The sequence below is a fragment of the Triturus cristatus genome, chromosome 7 (assembly GCF_964204655.1).
Source record: "Triturus cristatus chromosome 7, aTriCri1.1, whole genome shotgun sequence".
NCBI classification, from domain to species: Eukaryota; Metazoa; Chordata; class Amphibia; order Caudata; family Salamandridae; genus Triturus; species Triturus cristatus.
The window spans coordinates 1,134,115,349-1,134,142,804 of record NC_140590.1 but is presented as its reverse complement, the minus strand read 5'-3'; the positions used below and the strand labels follow the sequence as shown (position 1 = coordinate 1,134,142,804).

At 47.4% G+C, this 27,456-nt stretch overlaps 2 protein-coding genes across 4 annotated transcripts in view; one reads left to right on the top strand and one right to left on the bottom strand.

The window, feature by feature from the left end:
• EIF4E1B (eukaryotic translation initiation factor 4E family member 1B) overlaps window positions 1-9,282 on the bottom strand; it is a 107,495-nt gene extending 98,213 nt beyond the window's left edge. The window contains exon 1 of one of the 2 annotated variants that reach the window (XM_085618294.1): window positions 9,178-9,282. In XM_085618294.1, coding sequence (XP_085474420.1) covers window positions 9,178-9,267 — 90 coding nt within the window. In that variant the 5' untranslated portion in view covers window positions 9,268-9,282. Of the gene's footprint in view, window positions 1-7,945; window positions 7,966-9,177 lie in introns of those variants that run through there. The other variant, XM_085618295.1, reaches the window with a different exon arrangement.
• Window positions 9,283-9,329: 47 nt separating this feature from the next.
• The window catches only part of SNCB (synuclein beta), a 71,534-nt gene continuing 53,407 nt past the window's right edge, over window positions 9,330-27,456 (top strand). The window contains exons 1-2 of one of the 2 annotated variants that reach the window (XM_085618298.1): window positions 9,330-9,902; window positions 24,918-25,048. In XM_085618298.1, the coding sequence (XP_085474424.1) occupies window positions 24,928-25,048 (121 nt within the window). In that variant the 5' untranslated portion in view covers window positions 9,330-9,902; window positions 24,918-24,927. Of the gene's footprint in view, window positions 9,903-24,914; window positions 25,049-27,456 lie in introns of both variants that reach the window. The other variant, XM_085618297.1, reaches the window with a different exon arrangement.

Below are 27,456 nucleotides of genomic sequence, written 5' to 3'. Positions count from 1 at the left end.
GATTTATGCTCGAACCTCTGTGCAGATATATAGACCACTTCCTCAAGCTTATAGCAGAAACTACCTGTGCCTACTTAAGGGACACAATGCAGACCATAAATTTGATTGACCATTGCCCTTATAATCCATGTTACCAACTCTTGGTGACCTGCGATGTGGTATCACTGTACACATTATACCCCAGCAAGCTGCTCGGGATGTGATGGCAGACGCATTGAACCAACGATCGGTACCTATGCCAGTATCCACTGAATTCATTATTGACCTTTTACGTCTAGCAATGATGTGGAACTTCTTTTTCTTCAATGGTCATTTCTATTACCAAACGAAAGGAGTAGCCATGGGGGTGGCATTTGCGCCAGACCTAGCCAATATTTTTATGGATCACTATGAAAAATCATTAGTTTTCAGTGAAACTAACCCCTACATCACCAAGGTGTCCTTTTGCAGATGGTATATCAATGATATACTGATGATCTGGGCGGGCAACTCTATGGAACTAAGCAACTTTAATTTTTGGCTCAATGAAAGAAGTCAGGATATCCAGTTCACTGTACATTCTGATCCGAATGAAATTGACTTTATGGATATTACAATCAAAAATTAAGAGAACCATCGATATACAACTTTGTATCGGAAACCGGCGGAGAGAAATTCGCTACTAGGATACAACAGTTACCACCCGCGAGGTCTCCGAGACAATCTCCCATTTGGACAGTTTTTGCGGATCCTCAGGAACTGCACAAAGAAGACAGACTACTTTGCACAATCAGCGGACCTAAGTCAACGACTGGAGGAGAGAGGATATCCAAAGAAGCTGTCCAAGAGAGCACAGAAAAGGGCTTGGTATAGCCCACGAGAAAGACTTCTGACACTGAAACAAAAAACAGAGGAACCCATGCAAAGGATGATATGTGTCACTACTTTTTCGACACAAAGCCACGCGATCAAAAAAGTGATCAACAAATATTGGGGCCTTATATCAGAAGACATTGACCAAACCAACCTCCCTATGCACTCATTTAAGAAAGCTAAAAGTGTATAGGACCACATAGTTTGCTCTTTTCTGGAGACTGCTGCTGATCCATCAATTCAATCAATGTGGAGCCTGCCACTTGCACTAGGACATTTCAAATGCGGACGTTGCAAGGCATGTAGAACAACGATCCAGACTAAAGTATTCACATATAAACATCATGAAATTCATTTAAAATCCCTCACGAATTGCAACTCAACAAATGTCATCTACGTCATCATGTGTCCATGAGACCTCCTGTATGTAGGCCAAACACAACAGAAGGTGAAGTCCCGAATCCTGCAACAATGTAGTCGAATTAGATGTGGGGTCCAGGGAGCACCTCTTGTTGAACATTCCGCATTGCCGATCATTGCCCTGATGAACTTCGTTGGCTAATCATTGAAAAGGCCTCCTTCGGTCCAAGGGGAGGAAACTTTGGAACAATACTGGATGTAAGGGAATGTAAATGGATGTCCCTCCTTGACACCATCAATATTGGCTTAAATGAATCTGAAGTCAGCCATGCCCAACTAGCGTGCCTGACGCATGAATGAGCGCACTGATCCGTGTCACCATGTTTAATAAGACCAACCCTAGACAGCTAGATCCTACTGATTATTAGGGTAGCCAGGATGATCTAGGCACCTAGGCACCCCCCTCGAATATGATTTCTGTAGGTCTGGGAATAGGGGGAAAAAACAACAAAATATGAACTAAAACAGTAGAATTCCCTCTAGACCTAAATTGCTTTGAATACTGGCTTGGTATAGCTCAGAGAATGGGCATCATGAACATTGAGTTACACAAAAAGTGATTTCTCATTGCATATTTTATTTCATTTTTTTCTTTTTATCTTTTATATTGATCATACTTTACACTTTGTACATAGCAAGAAATCTTCTCAAATACAAAAATATATGGCTTCTCAGTTAAAACAAATTCATCTCCATATCCACAATTTGGAAATCACATGTAATGAGATTGTAACAAATTAATTCAGCACATCCCCTACACACAATCACAACTCTCTCAACTACCAATCATATCTCTTGCACTCACTCCATTCATACTCTACACCACCAGAACAACACTGCATGCACAGATAGAAACCGGGTGATACAATCAGCCCTGAGTAGCTGTGCGGAAAGCTGGGGTGTCACACTCTATCTCTTGGCCGACGCACGTTTCAATGGTACTATTGCTTTCTAACCATCTTCTTCTGGACCTGTTTTTTCTAATTGCTTTAAAATGGGTGGAAGGAGGGGAAGAATAACCTGTGTATGATATTCTTGGCATACTCTAGAAGTATGTTAGTATGTTCAACTAGCAACGATATACACTAGGGCCAACACCGTGTCCTGCTAATAAGGGAACCTTATTTGTAGTGTCTTGTACTATCACAGTGGTTGTTTTAATAGGTTTTGTTGCCCTTTACCATCACTAGTAGTGATGTCATATAGCTGGACCCAACACTTTGCTTAGGGAATCTTCTCTGAAAGCCTTATTATAGGTTGGTATATAGCTTTATTATTGGGATGGAATAGATAATCCTCTGTCCTTTTACTTTCACCTTCTTTTTTGTTATAGACGTTAGCGCATTATCAGTCTATGTAGTCTCTCATAGAGTCCTTGCTGACTTTCAGAGAAGATTCCCTAAGCAAAGTGTTGGGTCCAGCTATATGACATCACTACTAGTGATGGTAAAGGGCAACAAAACCTATTAAAACAACCACTGTGAAGTTATGTAGTCCTTCACTAACGACAGCGCATTACTTAGTAAGCGCGTAAATGTTTCCTGTTGTGATTAGCATATTCTCTGACTTCATGGTTTGGCAAGTAACTATTACACAATGTAGTATGGGCACGTTTTAACTTCTATGCCCCTGCCTTTAAACCCAGTTCCTGTTGTGTAAATAATATACTATATGAATCACACTTTCGTACAGTCACTCCCTCATCCTCACCTTTATCACAACACCTTCCCTTTCCCCTCCTGGGACACTGTTTCTAACACTGTGTTAACAAATGTATGAATCATTATTAGTCCAGTGTGATTAAATAACACTGTATACTAAGTACGAAACTTTTTATTTGTATTCTTTTTGTAAAATAAGGTTTCTTTTCATGTATATGAAACTATCCGCTGGGACCACTGTTCCTATGTACATGCGAATACCAAGGCTTCATAGTCTGGAATTCACCTCATGCTTCTTTCATCGACTGCCCTTTGTACATCAATCGTGTAGGTTTGTGCTTTATCCCTTTGGGACAGTTTTTGTGTCCTTCTCTTTCTGCTTCTATCCCCTTTGTGTGCTTTTCCCTCTCTTGTTCTCCGGAAATGTTGAAAAGTAAAAATAGGTGTTGGTTGCAAAAAATTAGCGCTGACGTGGATAGATGTCAGGGAGGGGGGCAGTTGGGACAGACAGTACAAATGTGTTAAGTGACCCACGTCACGCTGCACCTAAGGCTACTAGAGGCCAGTATCACTCCTGGCTGAGGCAAATGGCCTGCGGACACTCACCCCCGTGTAAAGGCTTGTAATGAACATTTATAATGTGCCTGTCTCATGGTGTAACATATATGTAGCGCCCTTGTGCTATGTTGAGTTCTACAGCGCAATAAAATTTCTTTTAATCCTTACCACGATCCATCTCTTCACTGCAAGGCCTTGCAAGAAGCACAGCGCCAAGCTGTTCAGGGGCCACTTAGCATTTAAATTAACACATTTGCACTGTCTGCCCCAACTGCCCTCCTCCCCGACCATGGATGGATGTCGGGGTGGGGGGGCAGACAGTGCAAATGTGTTAATTTAAATGTGTTAAGTGGCCCCTGAACAGCCTGGCGCCGTGCGTCATTCTGCACCTACTAGAGACTAGAGTCCCATTACATAGTCCAGAGGCAAATGGCCTGCGGGCAAACCCCCCCTACCAAGCCCAGCCCCCCACTCACAAACCTCACCAGCCGCCCCTGCTCAAATCACTCCTACTCACCTCCACTCACAATCAGTGTCCCACTGAAAACATCTCTCTCCTTGTTTCCGCTGAGCATCAAGTGAATTGACTTAAATGTAATGGCGATATACAACTTTATTTGAAAATGTATATTGGGAATGGTGCTTCCATGTGTCCTCAAAGTGTCATTTTCAAGGACTTCCACTGGAAGTGTTAGTGTAGTCCTGCTCATTCTATGAGCCATGGTTAAAGAAATGTTTCATTTGTGCAATACATCTCCGGAGTGCAGTTGATGAGGAAGTAAATGGAAGACTTCTCTTACCTTAACAGATGGGCTAGTGCTAATAAACGTTGTATTATATTTGCCAATACAACCCTGACCATGACCATTCCATGCTGAATTTACAGAATCTATTAATAGATTTTGTGATTTATCAATAAAACCTTTGGGTTTTGTTTTGCAGGAGGATTTGTTCTTTTTTATTTTCATTGGTAACTTACCAGGCTCCTCTTTATTTAAACATGCTTTTGGGATGCTGTCAGCATACTTTATGAATGTGTGACATTTAAATTTTTTGATTAGATTCTGCCAAACTGGGAATTATAACGTTTTATCACTTTTCATTTATCTGTACTTCTGTAATTGGGCCTTGATGGCATTTCTTACATTTACCTCAATACTGCATTTTGATTCTTCTGTAATAAATCCCCTATTTGTCTTATTTTTGATCTAGAACTTAATCCTTCATGCTATCCTTCATTGGTGCCCTTAAATCTAATTAGGACAAGGGGATCACTGGTATGATCAATGTTATGGATATGAGATTTGAGTGCTAACAATTTGTTGAAAGCTTCGTGTGAGTGAGAGGCCGAGTCGCTGTACTTCTAAATGTGGTTGTGAGATAATTGATCCGTTGGGACTGGAGAGCAATGAAGCTGAGCTTCTCCAAGCTCTCTGAGGGTCTTGCCACACTGTCTTATTAACATTGTATGACTGGGGGACAAGTTGAAGTGGGTTTGTGGTGGTCACTTCACACGGTAGACTCATCGTTTCATTGTGGTTAGCCTTGTGTGGAGGCGATATCATCCTACTTGTGTGGGTAAGACCAGAGACAATTTGGTGGAACGTGAGAGATTCTCTCTTTGTTAGAAGGGATCTGAATTTTAGGTAGTTTGGATGGTTCAACAAAATGTTAAAGTGTCTCAAAATGCAGAGACTGTTGAGAGTTATACTAGTGTCAGTGATGCTGCGGAGTGTGGCATCTGTGAATGTCGGGTTTTTTGAGGGAGGGATGTATATCAATACAAACTAGATTAAGTAGGTCAGGGCAATTGAGCTGCAGATTAATAGTGATTTGCATTCTTCAGCGGTGAATCCCTGAAAGTTTGACGTTAATGAAGACAATCTTCTTGGTCTGGTTCCATTGAAGGTTCCGTAGCCAGGGGAGTGGCCTTGTGATTGGTCTATCTCCTAGCTCATTCCAGTCTGGGCCAAGGACGGAGATCTCATCATGGAATCTGAGTTCTGTTTGTTCAATTATCTTGTGCTGATGAGTGTGCAGCAGAGATGCTGGAAGATGCAGGTTGGTGGCATGAAAGAGGTTTGGTAACACAGGGGGCGAGTTAAGAGAGAGAGAAGGGGAGCGAAAGGGTCCATCTTGAGACTCTAGGAGATTTTGGGAGGTGAGGGCGAGAGAGTGGGAGGTGTGTAATTAGTAGGAGGAAAAATAGGGTTGTTCGCAGAGATATAGGGGAAGGACAACTGAGGGTGAGAACAAGTGAGGTTGAAGGAGGATGTGAAAGAAATAATGAGGTGAGAGCGATAGAGAAGGCCACTGTGGAGGGAGATAAGGCTGGGAGGAGATATCTTTGGGACTGAGGTTGCAGGGACTAGCCATTGGTGAGTGGAGGGAAGGTTGACAGCTATGGAGGCCCTGTTGTACTCTTAAGCATGGTTAGGAGAGGTCAAGGCGAGGGCGCAGGATAGTCACTGGAAGGAGGGAGACATCAGAGCTTTCCCACTGCAAGCTTGACTTCCATGATCACCTGTTTTGGGAAAGAAGGACAGAGGCCCACCTTCAATCTTTGGCTGTGCTAAGTTTTAAAAATCTGGTGCCGGTCTATCAAGGGCCAAGTTTAATCCACAGGATTTTCGCTGACCTGCAACTCTGAAGATGTTCAGACCAGATCTTGAGGTTAATTTAAATTGAAAAACGATATGGAAGAAAATGCACCCCTTCCACTGGAGTGATGTGTGCAAGGCCGAGCCAAGAATCCAAAAGCAGCCGTTGCAAAATGTTCAAACCAGGGTTTCCGCTGCATCCTCTCGCCATCTCTTTCTTTTCATCCATCAGTCCTCTATCCACTTTTCGCTTCTCTTGCTGCTCCCTCTCTGATCGTTTTCTCTGTACTTCCCCCTCCCCTCCTCTTTTTTTCTCTCCCTCTTGCTCATGCCTGCTGCAATTAACCTTTTGGAGCTGGGTAGAGTGACAGAGGCACCAGTAATGGCTCTGGGTTCTCAAAACTGACTACTGCAAGGCGGCCTGTTTCTCTTATAGGATAGCATTGTGTTACCTTATTACATTTAATAAGCGATAACTTTCAATTTAGAGCAGGGAGGAATGTCAAGTTTGTTCTCTAAGGAATTGCAATTTAAACCCCTCTTTAAAGGTAAGTTGGATTTTAAGTCACATTTCTGAAAATGCCACTTTTAGAAAGTTTCCATTGTCTTATCCCAATGATGTTGTGCCTGTATCCTGGATCACGTTACTAGGTGTAGCTGGCAGTTGGTCTTTATATCTTACACGCAGACAGTGAGACAAAGGGGGGATAGATGTAGTCATGATAGACCATCTCTGACTTGATAGGGAGAGGAGCTATCACCTACCACACTTATTCATCACAAATGCTCTGCCTCGGTTTCACACTAGTCTTATATGCCCCAGACAAGTGGGGGGCATGGCAGGGAGACTGAAAATTCCAAACACCTCTGGGGTGGGAGCCTCCAGAACCTTTTCCTACCTCAAAGCTGGAACCACACATTAATATTGGACCCTCAGACCCAACTCTTCAGTACACCTCTTGACTAGCAGAAGACTCAGAAGGACTGTTGTGCTGCCCTGCAGCAAAGACTTCTACTCTGCTTCCCTGCTGCCTGAGTGAGATGACCTGGACCTTGAACCCAGAACCACCATAGTGACTCCAAGGGCTAGGTGACTGGCCTCTTGATCAGAGCCTCAGGGACAGAAAAGGCTCCCACCACCTTGAACCCAGCACCAACGAATCCTCGACGCGGGATCTCGCAGGGCTCCACAACCAGGATTTAAGGTACGTTTTTCAGCAGGCCCAGCCCATACTCCATCGCGGTCAGCCTGAACTTGTGACTTTGTCCCAATCCGGCGTGACCAGATAACCACAGAGGGTGCTTTGTGCTTTTAGTCACTATTTTTACCTAAATCTTTAAAATTGCATATCTCTGGTTCTATTCATTGGATTTTTGTTGTTTTGGTCTCAGATAATTTATAAAAATGTACTCTATATTTCTAATTTGGTGTGGGATTTCTCTTGTGTTGTGTTTTCACTTTATTACTGTTTGTGTGCTGCACAAATACCAAGCTACCAGAGGGATAGGCACAGGTTAATTTAGTAACTGTTTGTTGTTTACTCTGACAGGTATTCTGACTGTTGCTTAGGAAGCCCCCCAACCCCCACCCAACAACCCAAATTCTCACAAGCACGCCTTTGCATAGCTTTACCCAACATAGTAATGGCCCACAAATGCACATTTTTTTTCCAAAAGCTACGCCGATCGCAAAGTCTTATCACAACAATCAGACCTTTGCCTGTGTGGGTACCACGTGTCAACACAAATACAAAGAGCCCAGAGCTTTGTGGCGTCGCACAATATAAACAGCCGATATCACCAAGATAACGCGCAAATTGCTGGCGCATACCAATCACCAATGAAATACATTACCATGAGGTAATCCTAACGAACGAGCCCTCGTGATGCTGGAAGGTCGTGTCTGCCATCCGAGCGCTGCCTCGTCTGCCCCCGCGCACTGAAGTCACTGTGCCTGGGGAAGCGCACGCCTGGAAGCTGAAGTGCAGCGTCGTATTGAAAGGCGCTGCTGCAACGTAGACCTGCTGGCTTCCGCGAGGAGAGTGGGATTCCCAGGGCATTCTAAGATAACCAGCTGCCTAACCCTCATGTCAGCCTTTCCTTCAATACCGTGGACGAACCACGAGGGAGAGGCGCTGAAATAGCTGGCTTCAAAGATTTCAGCACCATGGACAGGCCCTGCCGCTGCAAGAAGTGGCTTTAAACATCCTGCGAAGGAGAACACGGGTCCCTGTGTTGTTTTTTCAAATTGTCATTATTACCTTCTGTGCTGAGTTTCTTCCTTCGACTCATCAATCCCGTGTGGCCATAAGCTACATAACTATAATTAAAGAGAATTTAATTTTTAATAAAAAAAGCTCTGGCTGGGCCGTCCTTGGTTTATTTAGAGCAGGCTGCGGTTGACTGTATTCCACCCCGCTCCCGCCCTGCCGTGCTGGCCCTCAGAGGACGATTTAGGTCTCGGAGCGTATTTTAACCCCTCCCCCCCCCCCCACACACACAACTGACCAAACCCACCACCATACACACATATATACGCAGATCTTATGTCTTAATAGGTTGCAGTTTTAGCGAACATTTGCCCCTCTCCCTTCTGTTAATGTATTTTGTAGTTTGTGGGTAGGAGACCCCCTACGCTCTGTTGATGGATGAGGTTTTGTTTGACCCCCTCCCCACCCCAGTCAAACATTCGCCGCTGTAAAGGATTTGAGGTTTTGTGAGTAGTGTTTCCTCCAACCCTCTGCCCCACCTGGGTGTGACGCCTTTGCGTTTCTATGATTGCACCCACCTGGGGCTGAATATGGGATTTTGTGAGAAGGCGACCCCTCGTTAGGGAAACCTCCGCACCAACCAATGACTGTGGGTTTACGCGAGTGGATGTATAAACTACCAACATGTTATTTGTGTTTCCGGGATCAGAAATCATGCTCTCCAATTGCGGTTTTTGGGAGAACCCTACCCCGCAATGATGAATGTATATATTTCACAGTAAATCGCCCCGCCCCCTTCATTCTTATGCCCCACTGCTTTCTCACTGGCAAGTACGGGTACCCAAAATAAACGTGTCCATCACGAGCACATCTCACCCCAAGCGTGTGACGCTGACGGTGTGTAGAAAAGGGGGTGGGCAGGGGGTGTGCTGAGGGGCACGGGGTCTCCCAAGTGTGCAGGGTCATCCACCAGCATAGCGACGTGAAGGAGAAAAAGGTCACGGGAGGGGCTTCTCCTCCCAATTCAGGGAGAGAAAGGAAAATGCAAGGAGGAATGGCTGGGCACCCTCCCCTCCCCCCGCCTCCTACCCCCACCCAGGAAAGGCAGCTGGGAGGGGACCGCATCCTCCGGAGCTGATTGCTGCGACGCGGCTGATGAAACCCTGCTTCCCGGCTCCTATAGGGCGGCCGGGCGTAAGGAGGGGGCGGGGGTCCAGGCACGGCGCGGATTATCCTCAGCCCAACCTTCTCGGTATCGCGACAGGCAAGAGGAGCGTCTCCGCCAGAGAAGGGGCAGCGCGGACGGCAGAGGGCCCGCGATCGCCACCAGAGCACGCCCGGAGGGGACAAGCAGCCACCTGAGTAACCGACGACCCCCCAGGGACCAGCCCACCTCCCGCCGTCGGTGCACAGTGCTCTGCTGCCACCGAGGGTACCGCCACCCCAGACGCCGTCCCACAGGCCCGTCGGACACCGGAGACACCGTGCCACCGGCGTGGAGGGTCACCGGGAATGCTCTGACTGTCCCGCGTCTGTGATTTCCCAGTTGTCGCGCCGGCTTCGAAGATCCCAGTCACGGTTTCTCTCTAGCGTCGCTGCAGGTGAGGAAGGGGCTGCCTTGATGTCGGACGGTCTGAGCATGGGGGGAATCGCCCAAATGTAATGGCAGTCTTGGCTGCAGGGTACTCTAGTGTAGGGGGCGACTCCATATGGGTAGGGTGAACAGAATGCTAAAGCCAAAAACCGAGACATTACAGAAAAATAGAAGAAGGACTTCAATTTTACTTCAAGGCAGCGCACAGAATGACAGCGCTCCTCAGCAGAGAATTACAGAACAGGCAGTAAGAGAATACATAAGGCCATTTTTAAACCCTGTTGCTTGCCTGTTGATTAATTTGCTTTCTTGAAACAACTAATTATCTCTGATTTGTAAAACATAAAAAGCACCTTCCCCCGTTTTCAGTCTACCCTCTTTAAAAACCAGGACAGGAGCTACATTTCTTGAAATCTGCCGGGACACCTGGTGGAAACCCGGGACCGTCCTGCCAAATCCGGGATGCCTGGTCACCCTACAAGCCCAGCTGGGGCTTAACGCTACAGGGGTCCCTAGCCTGGAAAGGGAGGGGGGCACACCTAGAGGAAACCCCAGGGAAGCTAACCACTAGATAACACCCAACCTTAAAAGGGGATTGAAACCTATAGGGGGCCTAGTGCCGAGCCCTAAGGGGGATCTGCAGCTAGACAGGCCAGGCCTACAAAGGCCATAGCCTGTCGCAGGGAAGGGCCACATTATGCAACAGGGTTGACTAAATTATGTGGTAAGAAAAGGCAAATTATGCAGCTTAATGCAGCACATTTTGTGATAGTATTCCTTATTTTGTCATTTTTACACATGTCAATGCTATCCGGGCAAAGGTTTGGTTGTTAGATACAACCACGCATGCCTAGACAATGCGGTCTGAACCAGGACTGTGTCTTTACCACGCATGCCTTTACAAAGATTTTAGTTGTAAAGGCTTGATTGCTAAAAGGATATGTGTGTTAAATTGACACCCCAATCCCTCTGCCCTGCGCCCTAACACCCGATAGCCCCCAGCTATCCAAACCACCCCCCCTCAGCCCTTAAAAACGAACCCTGTCTCCTTACCCTGAGGCCTATTACTCGCCCCTGCCCAAAAAACGACCCCAGCCTCCCTCCCCTGAGCCTTAAAATTGATCCTAGCCCTGAAACCCCCCCTCCACCACCCTGAGGCCTAAAACCCTGCCCTGCCAAAAAACTACCCCGACCCCAGCCCCCGCCCTGAACCAGAAAACTGCCCCCACCCCTGAAAACTGCCCTTCCCTCCACCGAGTCCTAAAACCCTGTCCCAGCCCTTAAAACAACCCTGACCCCGTCCCCATCCTGACCCCAAAAACCCTGCACCCTGTCAAAAAACGACCCGGCCCCCTCTCTGAACCCTAAAACTGACCCCCAACCCCTACAAACGACCACCAAACCCAGCACCAGCCCCACGTGCCACGCGTCCCGGATCTTCCTCTCCCGATCCTTCTTATTCGTCTCCCACCCATCCGCTCATCTAGACCGCTGACTGCCTTAACCGTGCAAATACGTGTCCAAGGCAGAAGCGTGGTAAAGGCAGAAGCGTGGTGTAGCCAAGCGCTGTTCCGCTTGTGTAGAAACAGCATGCGTGGCTGTTCCCCTAAATGTTTCATCTCATTAGTACTAGTATAACACACAAGCACAGCAAGAGACAATAGAAAAGTGACCAGTCAGCCTTTGTGAAGGGTCTTACACTATGCAGCAACACGTTCAGTCAAGATTTTAATAACTTGATTCATTGAAACAGAAGCAAACATTTTTTGTTACAATATGCATATACTTCCAGTGGTTCTGTCTATAGGGGGTGGTGAGTCTGTACGTACCAAGCCTAGGTGAGCTCTGAGTTTATACAAGCAAACGCGCATGTTATGATGGTCAGAACCTAAAGAGGTGCAGGGCCTAGATGTGGCCTAAATCAACAAGAATAAAGTACCAAGGTCTAGAAATTGCCATGCCTAGACTGAGTCCATATCTAAAGTGGCACACACCTAGGCATTATCCCACGGCCTAAAAGTCCCTAGGCCTACACTGGTGCATGCCTAGACGAGGCAGACGTGCGTGCGTGTTCCCAGGCCTAGAGAGGAAGGCCTGCTTAATGCTTGTCTAGAGGAGTTACTACCTATACCAGTTAAAGCCTTGAGGGGGTCGAAACAAGAGATGGGGGCAATCCTAGAAGGTGTCCAGGCCTAGAGGAAACAATGGCCTAGATTTGGCAAACCTAGGGAGAGCTGAAGCCATTCAGAGGTTAGAGGCCCGTGGGGCCCTGCCCAGAGCCAGGATAGCCTTTGCCACTGAGACAACTCAGCAGGTTAAGCGCTCACTGTTGAGACTGATGAGAAAAATGCATGTCATGTTCACTCAGACTTTCATGTTTCTTAGGTTGATAAATGTGGTACCTACACATGGAGATACTAGTAATACTAGGTATGTTCATTGGTATGAAACAGCAGTTGTGAAGTAGCATGCGCTAAATAACATCATATTATTATGAGTGGTGCCTGTACCGTTAGAGGGACAATCCGAAAGGTATCTGAAGGAACCCCAGCGTCGAGGGTTTAACCCAAGGAGAGTTCAAGAGGAGAGGGTGGGCGAGCTAACAGATACCCTTAGGCAAAGGAAACCCTAGCCTCTGAAGGACCACTCTAGATGGTGTTCCTCTCAGAGGGGCCGGACCCAGAAGGGTCCTAGTGTAGATGGACCCCAAGCCTAGAGATTCTAAATCTAAGAGCCTTAGGTTAGAGGTGACCATCGTGGACAGGAGACCCTCCTAGGAGACATAGGGTGCAAAAACCTAGAGGAAACCCAAGCACATAGCTGCCTACGCCTAAAGGGAGGAACCAGCTCACCAAGTGTCCTAGCATAGGGGACACAGACATTAAGGGGGACTTCCAAGAGAGTGTCTGAACCCACAAGGCGCGCTCCCAGCGCGATCCAGACATTAAGGGGTCCAACAAAGGTGGTGTCAAGGCTTTGATAGGCTCAGATGTCGGAAAACACAGACATTATACCCTGAAGACGTGAAAGGATATAGGGGTCCGAAATGTTGATGTACCCGAGGGAGGGGCCCTAGTGTTTCAGGGCCGGTGGGTTCAGTACTGTTTCTGGCTTGATGGCACAAAGAGAGGCATGAGGTTGGAGAGGCGGCCCAGGGCAGGACTAAAGGGGAACCCCGCAGGTCTCCTAGATGGGAATGGGATCAGAGGATGAGGCTGTTTGTGTGGTCCATGGTCTAGACGAGCCCCCTAGGGTGAGGCCCAAATACTGGAGGCTATGCATGGAGCCAAGGGCCTGGAAGGTTCAGTGCGTCCACAAGAGTTTCCGGTTTAGGGGGAAGGGGTGCAGGCACAGAGAGACACAAGATTACAGTGCCCCAAGTCTAGACGTGGTGGGGTAGGGTTGAGGGGCTATCACTGTTGGCTATTGATGGGCGCTGGGGTGGGGCTTTAGGGGGGAGGGCAGAGCTTAGAAGGTCATTTCCGGTGCACCGTGGATGTAATCCGATCCTACCCTCGCCCTTCCTCCGTTAGAGCAGATACGACCCCCCTGCTCCATCGAACGGGTGCCTCGGCAGAGCGTCATCACCACTCAGCGCCCCTCAGCTCCCGGCAAGGACTGAGCGAAGGTCGTGGGGTTGGGAAATGTCGGTTTCGTTTGGTTGTAGGTTTGATCGAAGGGCTGCAGGGCCCCGGGTGTGCCGTGAGAGGAGGTCTGCTCAGGCTGACGGGTCCTCGGGGCATCGTTTGCGGGCAGTGGCGTAACACAAAATGTTGCCCTCAACCCCTCCCCCCTTGCCTGCAGAATGTGATGTGGAATCCCCGAGTCCCTCATATCCCACAGACGCTCTTTGGCCTTGGATTGGGGCCCCGTGAATGGTTGTCCGCCAACCGCTTGCTATGCAGGGACTGAAAGAGCCCCTGCATCGGGGGTCGAAACAATGAATAGTGTCCGGGGGGACTTAAAGGTGTTCAGGGCGTCTGAAGGGGTCGTCACATCGAGTAATACAGTTCGTTTTATTGTAAGCGATGCGTTTACAGTGGTGAGAGGTTGGGGCAGGTTCTAAGGACATCAGGCGGGTTTCTACTAATGGCCACGCGCACGGTTGTGTGGGGGAGATTTCATCCCATGCCATGAATGCAACCCCTCCACCGTCGTTTTCAATAATGGACGTTCACCGGCAACCGGTGCATGTCAACGCTAAGCGACATTTGTCTATCTTAAAAGGAGCTCCGGTGTGAGATCGGGCTCAGATGAATTGACAATAAAGCGCCTGAAATTATGTAGCAAGACGGAAATTAATTATGTGTAAATGTTAACTAAATGTTGCGGCCAGGAAGGGCACATTATGCACTATAACCGGGCCCCTTGGAATTAAGTGGCATACGAGGACACCATTATGTGGCAGGATTGACTGAATTATGAGGGGAGAAAAGGAAAATTATATTTCGTAACACGTCACATTTTGTTGCAGTGTTACTTCACTATTTTGTCATTTTTTTACGTCTTGCCAATGTCTGCAAAGGTGTTCTTTTCATGGTTATCAGTTTAATACCCCAATAAAAGCAATTAGCAACTGATAGGTGAATATATAGTTTTCCAAATGGCCTGTCATGGTACAACAACAGAGCTGGTAACAGTTTTAGCAACTTTTGACCCATTTGAGCTAGAATTTTGTTTTTAAATTGACATTGCGAATTATGCTGCAGATGACACATATGGCAAATAGGGAAAGTCAAAAATGTGCAGAAAACGCCATGTATGTACAATTGCATAACTTCAGGCCATAGTGTAGCTAATTCTGTGGTCTATTAATTAGCTACTTTGTCATTTTAACACACAATATTATTGACTTGGAAAAGTGACACTTGATCAGTACCAACTGAACATTTTAAGGTAGCAATCAGGAACTGAAAGATGGCGAGTAAACCATATGTGGCATTTTTAATGTAACTTTTGATCCATTTGGACTCAAAACCTTTTTGTTTTCCATTGAGACCCTCAAATTATGCATCAGATGGTGAACTAGAAAGAAATTGTGTCCAATGCTACGATTTTGTGGAAATTGTGAATGCTGACGAATTGTACAATTCCAAAGGTCCTTCATGATGGGAGATGCTGAAGCCGCCTAGAAAGCCATGGTCGAATGACTGCAGGCTCAGAATTCTTCAGGGTAGCTTGTAATGGACCGATTGGCTTTGGCTCTTAGGGACAGGGTTTGATGGACCGAGGGAGCGGTTTGGAGATTCAAGACAGGGTCTTGTACATTCAGACCTATTTAACAATTAAGCAAAGAATGCTATACACTTGGGGCCCGATTACAAGTTTGGCGGTGTGGCGCCAGGTCCGCCTCTCTACCGCACTGCTAAACTCGTGGTGATTAAGAGTGTAGCTCGTGTGTCTGGCGGGCCTGTTTTTTGGCATTCCAACGCCGGTGTCTTTAAAAACAGGCATTGCAATGGGAATGCCAAAAATAGTTCCTGCATGTCATGGATTGAAAAGTCCATGTAGTGCAGTAACTGGTGTGCAATCCCAGAGGAGGCACATGCTGTGCGCCCTGTGTGCATCCATAGGACTCAGAGCCACGGAGGGCCCTGTAGGGGCCCCTTTGTTTCCTCTCCACCAGGGTTTTCATGGAGGTAGAACTGCCATAAAACCCTGGGAGAGAGGAAGCTCGTAATCTGCTTGGCTGGATCATGGTGGTCCTGCCAAGCATATTGCAGCCACTGGACCGCTGCACCACCTCCAGGGAATGGCAGTTCCCTGGTGCCATCGGTGGTCATATGGCTGTCCGATCGCCCGAGTTGCAATTGGGTGGTTGGGAGACCGCTGCAGCCCCACGAGTCTGGCGGTCCTTGTACCGCCAGACTCTTAATTAGGGCCTTAGGGTTGTTCAGCAATGAAGGACAGGTTCTAAAAGACTTAAGTAAAGTTCTGAGGACTTTAGGAAATACATCTTATCTTGTGAGGAATCCAGGCTTGCTGCTGAGGCATCCGCTGGAAGGTTTGATAAAGGATCCATTGAAGCTTCTGAGGGAATCAGGGTAGGGCCTGATGGATTTAGTTTGGGAGTTCATGGCATGCTCTTAGCTGTTCAGAGTATGTCCACGAGATTCAGAATATTTTCTGTGTCATTTAAAAGTATCTGGTCGGTTTGGGTACATTTTAAGGAACTGGAGTAGCTTTTGAGCAATGCAGGGATCCAAAGGAGGTATGGGTAATTGTTTGCATGTTCTGAGAATTCAAGTCAGATTCTGTGATGGCCACAAAGAGGCATATTTATGACACCTAATGCCGCCATAGTCACCTTTTGTGATGCTCCGGTGGGGCAAACCTTGAAATCATATCTATGACGCCACGCAAATTCACTTTGCATGGCTTTGTGCATCCTCGTAGATAATGAGTAAGGCAACACAGCACAAATCGTTCGTTGTCTTACGCTGCACTCGGAAGGCATTCCATTGGCGTTGTGGTAGGTGTTCCCATGCAACACCCATGGATGGTGACCCCTCCCCAGATTTACAAGACCATGTAAATCCGGAGATGTGCCAAAACCTTATGCCTCCTGAGGTGAGGCGTAACAAGAAGAAATAACTTTATTTCTCCTTGTTTATTCCTCTTTTTATATGTGCTGAAGAAGAAAGGGGGAAAACACCTCTCGGGATTGTTTTTGTGCAGGAAGGTGCCCCGTCCTGCACAAAAACAATCCTGCCGACAACACAGGCACCCTTTCACAATGGTGGAAGGGTGCCTGCACTGGTGCTAGGCTGCCGAAACGGAACCAACGCAAGGGGAAAGGACAGTAATGCGCCTGATGGTATAGATACTGCACATTCCTGCCCTTTCACTTTGACACAGGACAGCGTAGCAAAGTGACTTGCTGCACTGCCCTATGCCAAAACCCCATAAGTGAGGCCCACAATGTCTGAAGGAATCCGGGCAAGCTCTGTAGAGTTCGAGACTGGGCTGATTGTGACAGATTTAGAGCACGTGCTATGAAGGATTATGAGGACGTTTTAGTGGGTTCTGGATAGGTTTAAAAGAATTAGTGATGGCTCTAAGGGTTTTTGTGCATGTTTTCGGGGTGCATGACAGATGCTACTGGATTCAGGACTGGTTCTCAGCTCTTTGAGGAAAGGGTTTGTGGATGGTCATTTTTAGGGGGATTCAATGCGAGTACTTGTTGACTCGAAGCACAATTTGGGAGGACCGAGGGCGTGTTGTTAAGTACTCATGAATTATCAGAGATGCACTACAGATTCACATGGCTCCATAGCAGGGTGTAGTAGAGTCATATCTGGTCTTGATAGTTTTAGACCAGATTCTGAGCTAGGTCTAAGTGAGTCAGTAGGTTCTAGGGTTCTGGGTGCCTCCCACGATGGAAGCATATCCTTTTGGACTCCCGGTGTATTTTGATGCGACAGTGTATATTCTAAGAAATTTGAAGTATATTCTGTGGATGTAAAGAAGGTTTAGGGAGACGTGGATTGGGCTCCGACAAACTCTGGTCAGAGTCTGGGGGATTCAGAGCCCATTCTGTGCAACTAAGGATGTCTGGCGGATTCGGCAAAGAGTCCTGCAGTTTCAAGGCAGGTTCTGGGGATTCAGAGCCGATTCAAAGTGTGTAAAGGCCAGCTTTGTTGTATCTACTATTCTTTATGATGATTCCTTGATAGGGTGTGGGGATTCAGCATCCATTCTTACTTTATTCTATGTTTTTGTCAGTAACAGTGACAAGTGCGAGGTGTTTGACATGCTATTCTTTCACTTGGAGACTCCCATTGGTCCATTGGCCATCATCCAGTAGCGACGAAAGGCGTACGATTGCCTCTTCTACTTTCTCACAAACATAGTAGAGACAGTAACTGCAACCAGCGCAACTTCTCCTTTGTGATCAAAGGTGCCCGCTACACCCAGGGATCCCTTCTCCTGGGTCCTCGGTAGGTCATAGGGCATTCATGAGCTGTTCCTGAGATCTTTCTCCTCAAGCTGTTAGTGCAGAGCGGGGCATCTGAGTCTCTGCCCCTGAGATGTCACTGGTGTCAACAGTGGTGGTCAGGATTGTTGCACACTCTTCCAGACTGCTTCTGAGGGTTTGGGTTCCCTCTTGATTCATCTGTCACCACCGGAGTCTGCTGGGCAGGAGTGTTCTTCAGCCAGCTACCCTCATGTGCAGTTCTAAACCCCTTGCGCTCGCAATCCAAGAAGTCCAAACCAAAGATGCTATAAAAATAAAAAATCGACAATCTTTATTTGCAGTCTAACTTAAAGGAATTGCGGTACAGAGTGAAGTCTATGCTGCCTCTGGATCAGGTCAATAAAATATATAAAGACAGATACACCAAAGCAATCCATGTTCCATTGTTTTCTGCTGAAAAGGGGCTGCTTGGGTTCCAATTCCTGACATGTCCATGGTGCAGCTATGCAATCCTGCTAGATTTCTTCCTGTACCTGAAGAGCGCTACAGAAACAGCATCCTGAATGTGCTACAATCAACAGTGCCATGCCAGAAATTACTTTCCTAACTGGAACCATAGATGGTTGAAGATCCCACTGCTAGCATCTGAAACCTGACCTCTCTTAAGAGAGTGCATACTCAGGGGTTTAAAGCAGAACATGACCCCGATACTTCCCAAGATGCAGCTTCAAGTAATCCTTCCTTTATCTTCACCAAAGAACTAGTCATTCATGCAGATGTGCTTAGAGTCCCTGGGTAGACCCAGACTTCATCGAATCTGAAAGGGTAAAATCTGGCTCTAGCATAGGAGGGACCACAGATAGGGACTCTGTGCGCCAAGTGCCACCTAAAGAGGGCATCCTCACCAGACCTCTGTCTCTCAGAGAGAGGATGCGATGATGATTCAGGCATAAGAAACTAGCAGAGCAAGCTTGAGGGAAACATGCACGATCCGAAGCACATGGACCGCAGCCCGACTGCGCCAGCGCCCCAGAGAGTAGACATAGGGAACTCCCCTAATTACAGTGCAACGAACAAAGATGAGGGAGCCCGCTGCTGCGGTGTGTTGTGCCCTTTAGTGATTTTGGCTGAGGATTTCCTTACCCTTGTTGATTGACCTTCTACCATTGGATTTGTCCATGCATGGTTGCTAAAGGAATAGTAAGACTGCGTGCAGCATCATAGGAGCAGCACATAATATATCAGTTAATCACACTAAAGACCTTTAAAGATGAATAAATACAGAGAAAGCCTGAGATTGTGCATCTCAGCACCTGTACGTCACCTTATCACATCTCTATAAAGCAGCAAGGCCATCCATTCCTCCTATAAGGATTAAAGTTCAGAGATGTAGGACACAGTGTCATTGCCTCTGTGGGCAGGGCAGAAACTGCTGTCCTATCCTACAAAACCCCCCACCGTACCCTTTCCCTAATGCACCTCCTAACCTTCAGGGGCCAAAAGGAAGCCATCTCTAGTGTTTGCCGGCAGAGCCCCAAACAGCTGCTTGATGGGGGAACAACAAAATTGTCCCCAGAATTTTTAATGGAGACCTAATATCCCTCTCTTCGATATGGGGTAGTTTCATTGTTAGTGGCCTTTTATTGAGAACTAGAAATAAGATTTATTTGCATGTGAAAAGTATTTTTTTAATCCAAAACAATGCTTATATCGAGAGTGATCAAAAGACACACAATTGATGGACGGAATGCAGATCAAATCAAAACATTCTCCCCCAGTCAAGAGATCTGGGTTAAATCCATCATTCTTTTGCTCACCATGCCACCCCAGTTTAGACCTGGCCATATGCAAATCAGTCTTGACCCTGTGCCTCATGGGAACAGTCCAGCCCGAACTGCCAAGCGAGGTCCTCCCTGGACCGGAAATAAGTGATGGCCTTTTTGACCTATTCTGGTACCCTCAGGTTGAGGCCTAGTGGGCAGTCTTTACAGATTCCACATAATCTCTCGAAACTGGGCCTTCTCTTGCCCCTGAAAGAGTGTGTGATAATATGAAGCAGAAATACATATTAGCAGTGTAGTGATTCTCAACTACCACAGTTGCCTGCGGTCATTACCTTCTTTTGCCACTGTTGGAAATGCAGGTGCCCTTTATTATCAGCTCTTTGATTGTCAGATCTTTAACTTGGTCTCAAATATGCACTTCTTTTCACTAAGCCCGTCTTCCACAGCTTGCTAGAAAAGAATCTGGAAAATGGGCTTGTCACAGTGGCGGGATTGCAAACAAATGTTTCCTATGATTGGGAGCAGGGCCCATGTCAGCTCACCTGAGGTGGACATGTACCGAGATCCTGTGGCCAGTCATTTGAAGATTAACACGCAGTTGATCAACGAAGCCCGGGCAATTGCCTTCATGAGCAAGGAGGTGTGTGCTGCCCATTCCATTGCCTCTGGAACCAAGCTCCTGGGCCTTGACATGAAGTGTTGTCCTGTCAGAAGTATATTAATGGAGATGCATCCCTCGAAGAATGGATGGCATTAGTCTAAACCCATGACGAGCCTGTCAGATGTTCTCAATTTGCTCCTAGACCTGAAAAACTAAGCAGTGGTTGAGAAGTGACCAAGTTGACCAAGAATACAACAAAGTGCAGATAAACAGCCCTACTTGGACTAGGAGTGTGTGAATCCCACAAACGAGTAGCTCATCTACTGTATCAGAGGGCTTGCAAAAAGTGGATCCCATATTATAAAGAGCCAGGCCCCTTACCCCTTTTAAGGTTCAGTCACCGGCAGTGACCCTGCAGAGGCAAGACAATTCCAGGTGGTACGAAACAGACTAGACATAAACGGAGATGATCCACAGAATTCCCAAGTCTTATCAATACCTGTGGGGGCAAATCCTTGTTGACCTCGGTTGGAGTTAGAAAATCTCTATAGGGAATGGTAGTGTTGCAGTTGTAAATCATTTTATGTGTTTGGGGCCTGTAAATATCCATGTTTGGAGCCAGCGGCTTGCTGGAGTAATGCAGCGAGCACCATAACAACCCTGCCATGGTCAGTAGGAATGGAGGTATGAGTAAGTGACTGTGAGGTGCCAACTCAGGTGGCAATCCTGGGCACCAGGGAATCTCAACTGTAATAGCTGTAGCTCACTCAAACCTTCAAGGAAACCCTGATTTCCCAGTGCTGCTTTTTCAATGCAACCAGTGCTACATAGCTAGGTGCTTTGTTAGGTCTCTTACTGTACTGACAAAGACTTTGAAGTACTTTCTCACAATATTAGATGGTTAGTGAAGCCTGGCAATGTTTGTATGTTTAAAAAAAACATTCATAATTCACGTAATTTGGAAACTACACAAAATTCCCAAATATTATGTGGGCCTTATTTAAAAGGTTCTTGTGCCGCCAGTGCGTCACTTTTTCTGACGGACCAGTGATGTAGTTTTCTGGCCTTGTAAATATGTCCCCTTTCACTCATCACTATGGGTGCTGCTGTGGTGTTTAACCCTGGGCGTAGTGGGCGTAGTGAGGCTACGTGGAGCATTACGGAGTGGGGGCAAATCTACGCCCACCCGCACACTCCGCGTAGCCCCACTACGCGCCGCCCGCCTCCCTCCCGCCCTCATTTTAAAATTACTTAGAACCTTACAAATAAAGAAAATAACTTACCTGAGCTGCCGCGTCCCGGGGCTCCATCTTCCTGCTTCCTGGCTAGCTTCTTCCTCACTAATATGCATGCGGGGGCGCCCGCGCATGCGCATTTCTCGGGAGAAATGCGCATGCGCGGGTGCCCGTGCATGCGCATTCGTGAGGAAGAAGTTAGCCAGGAAGCAGGAAGATGGAGCCCCGGTGCGCGGCAGCTCGGGTAAGTAATTTTCTTTATTTGTAAGGTTCTAAGTAATTTTAAAATGAGGGCGGGAGGGAGGCAGGTGGCGGGCAACTCTGCCCCGCCGTGGCGTGTGCATAGTCTGCCTGCTATGCCTACTTTGCGAAGCGCGAAGTTGGCAGCACTACGCACACTCCGCGGGCGGAGCGGAGCACTGCGCCCACCCTTAGTGGTGTTACTACGCTAATACTCATGAATTCTGCTGCACTCCCTGATTTACAACCTTTCGTGAACCTGGAATTGCATCAGAATCGAGGAGAAATACTTTTATTTTGCCTTTCTTTTTTCCTCTTTCTAAGCGTTCTTCTGCAGCAGGAGGCATAGAAAGAGGAAAATGCCATCAATTATTGTTTTTGTTTAGGAAGGTGTCCCTTCCTGCACAACAATAATCATCCCCACAACGCAGGCACCCTTGCGCCATGGTGCAAGGGTGCCTGTGTTGGCGTATAGCAGCCAATTGTGCGCCAGCGCTGGGTAAAGCACACGGATGCATTTTATTGTTGTTAATATGATGCATCCCTGTGCTTTTAAAATGATGTCGTTTGGCGCAGCAAAATGGTTTGCGGCGCCATACTGCGTCATTTTGTTGTAAATAAGACCCTATGAGCTTTTTGGTGAAATTCCAATCCAGACCCTCAGATCCATACTAGACACCAGGATGCATTTTACATTTTAAAAAAGGACAAAATTGTGTGCTAGGTGAAATGCCAGTCCGGTACCACACGTCCAACGTGGACATGAGGAGGCATGTTACATTAAAAAAGCATGAAATTGTGTGTAACATGACCTAAAGCCTCTTATGTTCTTTTCGTCCACGTTGCTTCTGTGATAGGATTTTTTCCCCCAGACAAAATCTTGTTTACAGGATGTGGCATCATGGGGTAATCTCGGGCATTACACAGAACAATCGAAATGTGAAATGATGCCAGAAGGTACATGAGATTACGCTGGTATACAGGAAATTTCACCAGACTTGGAAAGGATTTTAAGGTAAAAATACATCAAGCTGACAGAATATCGCCTTCAGAATATCGACTACAACTATATATTCAGTGTGTATATATGCAAGTGAAGATTTACTAATCTTAACCACACACCTTGCTGGGATCCACCTATTACCAAGGTAAGTATGAATAGTAAATCTACACTCGGCTACAGAGGTCCCTTGATGATATAGTCGAAGTAGACAATATCATTACAGATCGATATTAAAACCTCAGTATTGTTGTCCCACATCCTGCAGGATGTTAACATTATCCTGTCTTTATTATGCTCACAGAAAATCTGGATGGTGTCCCATCATGTGAACCGTGTGGTCTCGAGTCTTCTGTTTTGCAAGCGAGATAGCCATAGCGTTAATAGTTCCTGTAATCAAAGTGTATCTTATAAATCAATTACTTCTTAAAACAGTGTGCCTCGCTGGGCTTTAGTGTTTTGATTTCAGAAAATCTTCACTGGTTTTCGTAAAAGGAAGAAAGAAAGTAAACAGACATATCAAAATCAGGGAAGCAAAATAAGTATATATAGGACAGATGGATGTAAACAATACAATACATTGTGTTTAAGTACCATGAAGGAAGCTGCCATACTATAAAGATCTGTATCTACTCAACCATGGGGAGGATGTCTTAATAGAAATCTGGGTGAGGGTACAAAGCAGAGTAATAGGGGACGTGAGCGGGGGTGGACCTAGTGATTGTCAATGTTCTCAAGTGTAGTTTGAGGTGTTAATAGTTCTTGTAATAAAAGTGTATTTTATAAATTAATTACTTCTAAAAACAGTATGTCTTGCTGTGCATTAGTTTGATGTTGCTAAGCATGAGCTTCGCTGCATCTGATGCCAATTTTCCCACCACCTGCCTCAGGATTGGTGCGGCACACGTGGATTCTCGCTCGGACACGGCAGCAAGTGATCCCCTTGGCCACCTTCCTGTCGGTGTAATAGAGGTATCGAGGCACTCATTGGCTACGTTACCCCATGTAACACTCGTTGTTGAGGTAACCCTGGACTCCTGCTTCCTGTCCTCGCGCACCATGGCTCCCGCGCCCATATCTCTTGTGGTGGCTCCACGCCTCGGCCCTCAATGGCCCCTGCGGGTATTATAGCTACATATCTAAGAATAATCCCACTAACACTAGACTAACCACTAACCTTGGGTTTCGGAGCAGTGTGCTGTCTGCCATAAAATGCTTCAATACCCAGTCAGGGGCAGTAAGTGCTATATAAATGCAATTACAATTACAATGTCACTACCAGTCGATAAATACTTGGATACAGACTTATCTCACCTAGTGCTGCCTGGCTCCAGGACACACCCTCCCATCACTAGAGCTACATCTTATCTGGTGCCTGTTATTCCTCATCTGTACCCCTCTGGAGCAGAAAAACATATCTCAGGCCTCCTCTTGTCCCCTAGCCCAATCATGCCAACGCTCTCTGTCTTGTCTTCATTGCCACTTTGCTCTCCAGCAGAGCCGGCAGTTTAGCAGTCGCACCTCATCCAGATCCCCCTGCCCAATTTTCTTCAGTGCCCACCGGTGTTGCCACCGTTGTCTGGGGCCGCCTACCTACAGTTCGGTTGGTTCCCACAGCCTGTTAACAGTCTGTGTGCCTCGCCGAGAGCCCTCCGCCCTCCCACAGGTAGGGCACGCTCATGCCGCGGCTCTGTGTGGAGACTGCCTGCGTGAGCCTTCACCCTCTGCGCGAGAGCGCCCGACCCGCCCGTGTGAGCCTTCAACCGCTGCGCGAGGCCGCCCGACCCTCCCGCGTGAGCCTTCATCCGCTGCGCGAGGCCCGCCCGTCGCGCCCGCGTGAGCCTTCACCCTCTGCGCGAGGCCCGCCCGACCCGCCCGCGTGAGCCTTCATCCGCTGCGCGAGGCCCGCCCGCGCGAAACTTCACCCTCTGAGCTTGGCCCGCCCGATGCTCTTTTTTGTATATAATTCTGTAGCTTTCAAGGGGTTTGCTGATGCTCCGCCGCGGAGGGCGGCCCCGCCCCTCTCCGAAAGGAGGTCAGCGTCCGGCTTCTGATGCCAGGGGTGCCCGAGCTGGTGTTGCTGCCGTCGGAGCAGTGGGCACGGACTGACCTCCTTTCGGAGACCCCGCCCTCGGCGGGCTGGAGAGAGCGAAATCTCTGGTGAAGGCAAGGCCTGATTTTATGAACGACGTGGAGGCGCGTGCTGGCATGTTTTAACACCCCCGTCTCTGCTCCCTTCAGCAGGCTCCTCGCCATGGACGTGTTCATGAAGGGCTTGTCCAAAGCCAAGGAGGGGGTGGTGGCCGCCGCCGAGAAGACGAAGCAGGGGGTCGCCGACGCGGCTGAGAAGACCAAGGAGGGCGTGATGTATGTGGGTAAGCAAACCACTCCCGGACTTTATCCTCAGATGCAGTGTTATCATTATCATTATTATTATTATAAATGCTGCTTCTATTATTCGTAGTAGTAGCAGTATATCATTGTCTATACATATATCAATATTCAAGATTTGCTATTGATGTTGTTTTGTCATTTTTGTAATTATTGCTACTGCTACTACAAATATTTTTATTTGTTACTATCGTTACTGTTGCTGTCAAATTCAGGGGCGGCTCCTCTGTAATGGCGGGAGAGCGTCACCCCACAGGTCAAATTCAGTCACAGAAAAATAAAATGTTAATTAAACAGTAATATCAATGTATTTTTCTGTGACTGACTGAGGGTGGGGCCGGCACCGGTGGGTCCTCTGCTAAGACGGAGAAGCATCGACCCCACTGCATTTTGAGCAGTGGATAAAGGACAAACAAAATTATAATAACACTATGTTATTATCATTTTATTATTCCGGTTTGTGAGGCCAGGCTTGGCTGTGTCACAGCCAGCAAGGGGAGTAGTGGTGGGCACTTAAGTGTGCATGACTGTTTTTCCGGCCATCTTGGGATGGGCAAACAGTCATGCGCACTTTGCATGTTCACCACCAGGCGGACACAGCCTGGTGGGGACCGTGCACAGGCTCCCACTGCCTATCTGAGCACCGAATAACGGCGCTCAGACCAATCGTTATGATTGACTAGGGGAGCCTGTTTGTGCTTCCTGCTTCAATCAGGAACAGAAGAGGACGACGTGAGGTGAGGCGGCGATCCGACAGCAAGGTAAGTCATTTATTTATTTTTCTATTACCCCCGCCCCACCCGTGCTACTCGGTGGCAGCTGCCTCTGGGGGCCAGGCCGGGCCATTACAGGCTGAGGAGTGATGGATGCTCACTCACGCATGCATTTACTCATGTCAGTTTGACCGGCCGTCTTAGGCCGGCCAAACTGACATGCGCACTTCTATTAGCCCAGCTGTGCAACCTAGCTGGGTTGCACAGCTGGGCTGGAGAAACAGCAGACTCCCATGCACTGTTTGAGTGGCAGACCAGGCCGCTTAGATTAATCCTGGTGCTGCTCTTATGCTAGTGATAGCATGAGAGCAGCGTCTTGATTGGCCGGGGAGCCTGTGCTTTCACAGTCACCTCTGGGAGCAGAGAACCACAGAGGCGCCCTTAGGCGTCAGAGACAGGTACGTTTTTAAATTATTATTATTCACCATACCCACCTACATTACGTTTGCGGCGGTCACCACTGTGTTGGACCCATCTTCAGCGCTCAATTGAGCCAGGTCCATTCTCCCTCCTTCTTCTCGGTGGCTCATGTGTTGCTAGAAGACTGGGACATGGTGCGCATTATTTATGGTGTATACTTTTCACTGTGGCACAGTGAAGGATAAAAAAATGGTGTCACCATACCGTTACTTCACAGCGCTTTATGTATTGGGTTCGAAGAAACTGATAAGAGTTGAGCTTGTAGAAGGCGCCCAATCAGATTCTTAGCCCCTCTCAGGTGGCGTATCAGTGCTTCTTCTCATTGCAGTTGCTTCACCCTATGTGTTTCTCATTGGCTCGGCATTATAAGGCCACTGAATACTATGCTTCGTTTATTTCTGTTTCTCCCTAGCAGGATAGAAGTACGCCAAAGAGCCCACCCACAGTTAAAGAGGTTACCACTCCTTACCTGACTATGGGTACACGAAATTTGACTGCAGTAGTTTTTAGGGTTGGAGTACAGACCTTTTTATCTGCACCTCTGTTTAGGAAACACTCTGAAAGTCTTTTCAGTCACTCATAAAGGGGTTCACTCAGTTTCTCAAATTAAGGGTTAATGTGTGTTATATGTATTGCGCATGCGTGCATTTCTTCACCATCTAGTGACTGCAGCAGACAATGGTCATTCTCACTATCTGCTGATGGCAGTAGAATATGGCAGCTTCTGTACTATTTGCGGACTGTAGCACAAGATGGCAGCTTCCACACTATCCATGCCTAATGTGGCCACCAGTGGGCCTGTATCTTGGGAACCCTCATGCTTATTATTCCCTGCATCTGGTGGGCTGGAGGACGAATGGACGGCTGGTATCTTCTCCCATCTTTCCCCACCTCCCACAGTAAGATGCCTCAGTGAAAAGCCTGTGTAAGAACCTCTGCTCTGGTTGGTTGATAACCTAGAATTTAAAATTGAGAAAAGGACTATCCGAGCCCTGGATTCTTGCCTGCGGCTTAGTGTCAGCGTAAGTGCTAGCTCTCCAGAACGGTGCTCTGTCCATATTAAGGTTCCACTTGTAGACTCTGCCAGGAGTACCTTGGCAGCACCAAGAGAGCCTTGGGTAATATGCGCTACATAAATGCAACAATGATGATGAAAATGATGATTCTACTGCCAGTTTGAGGTAGCGGTGGAAGGACTG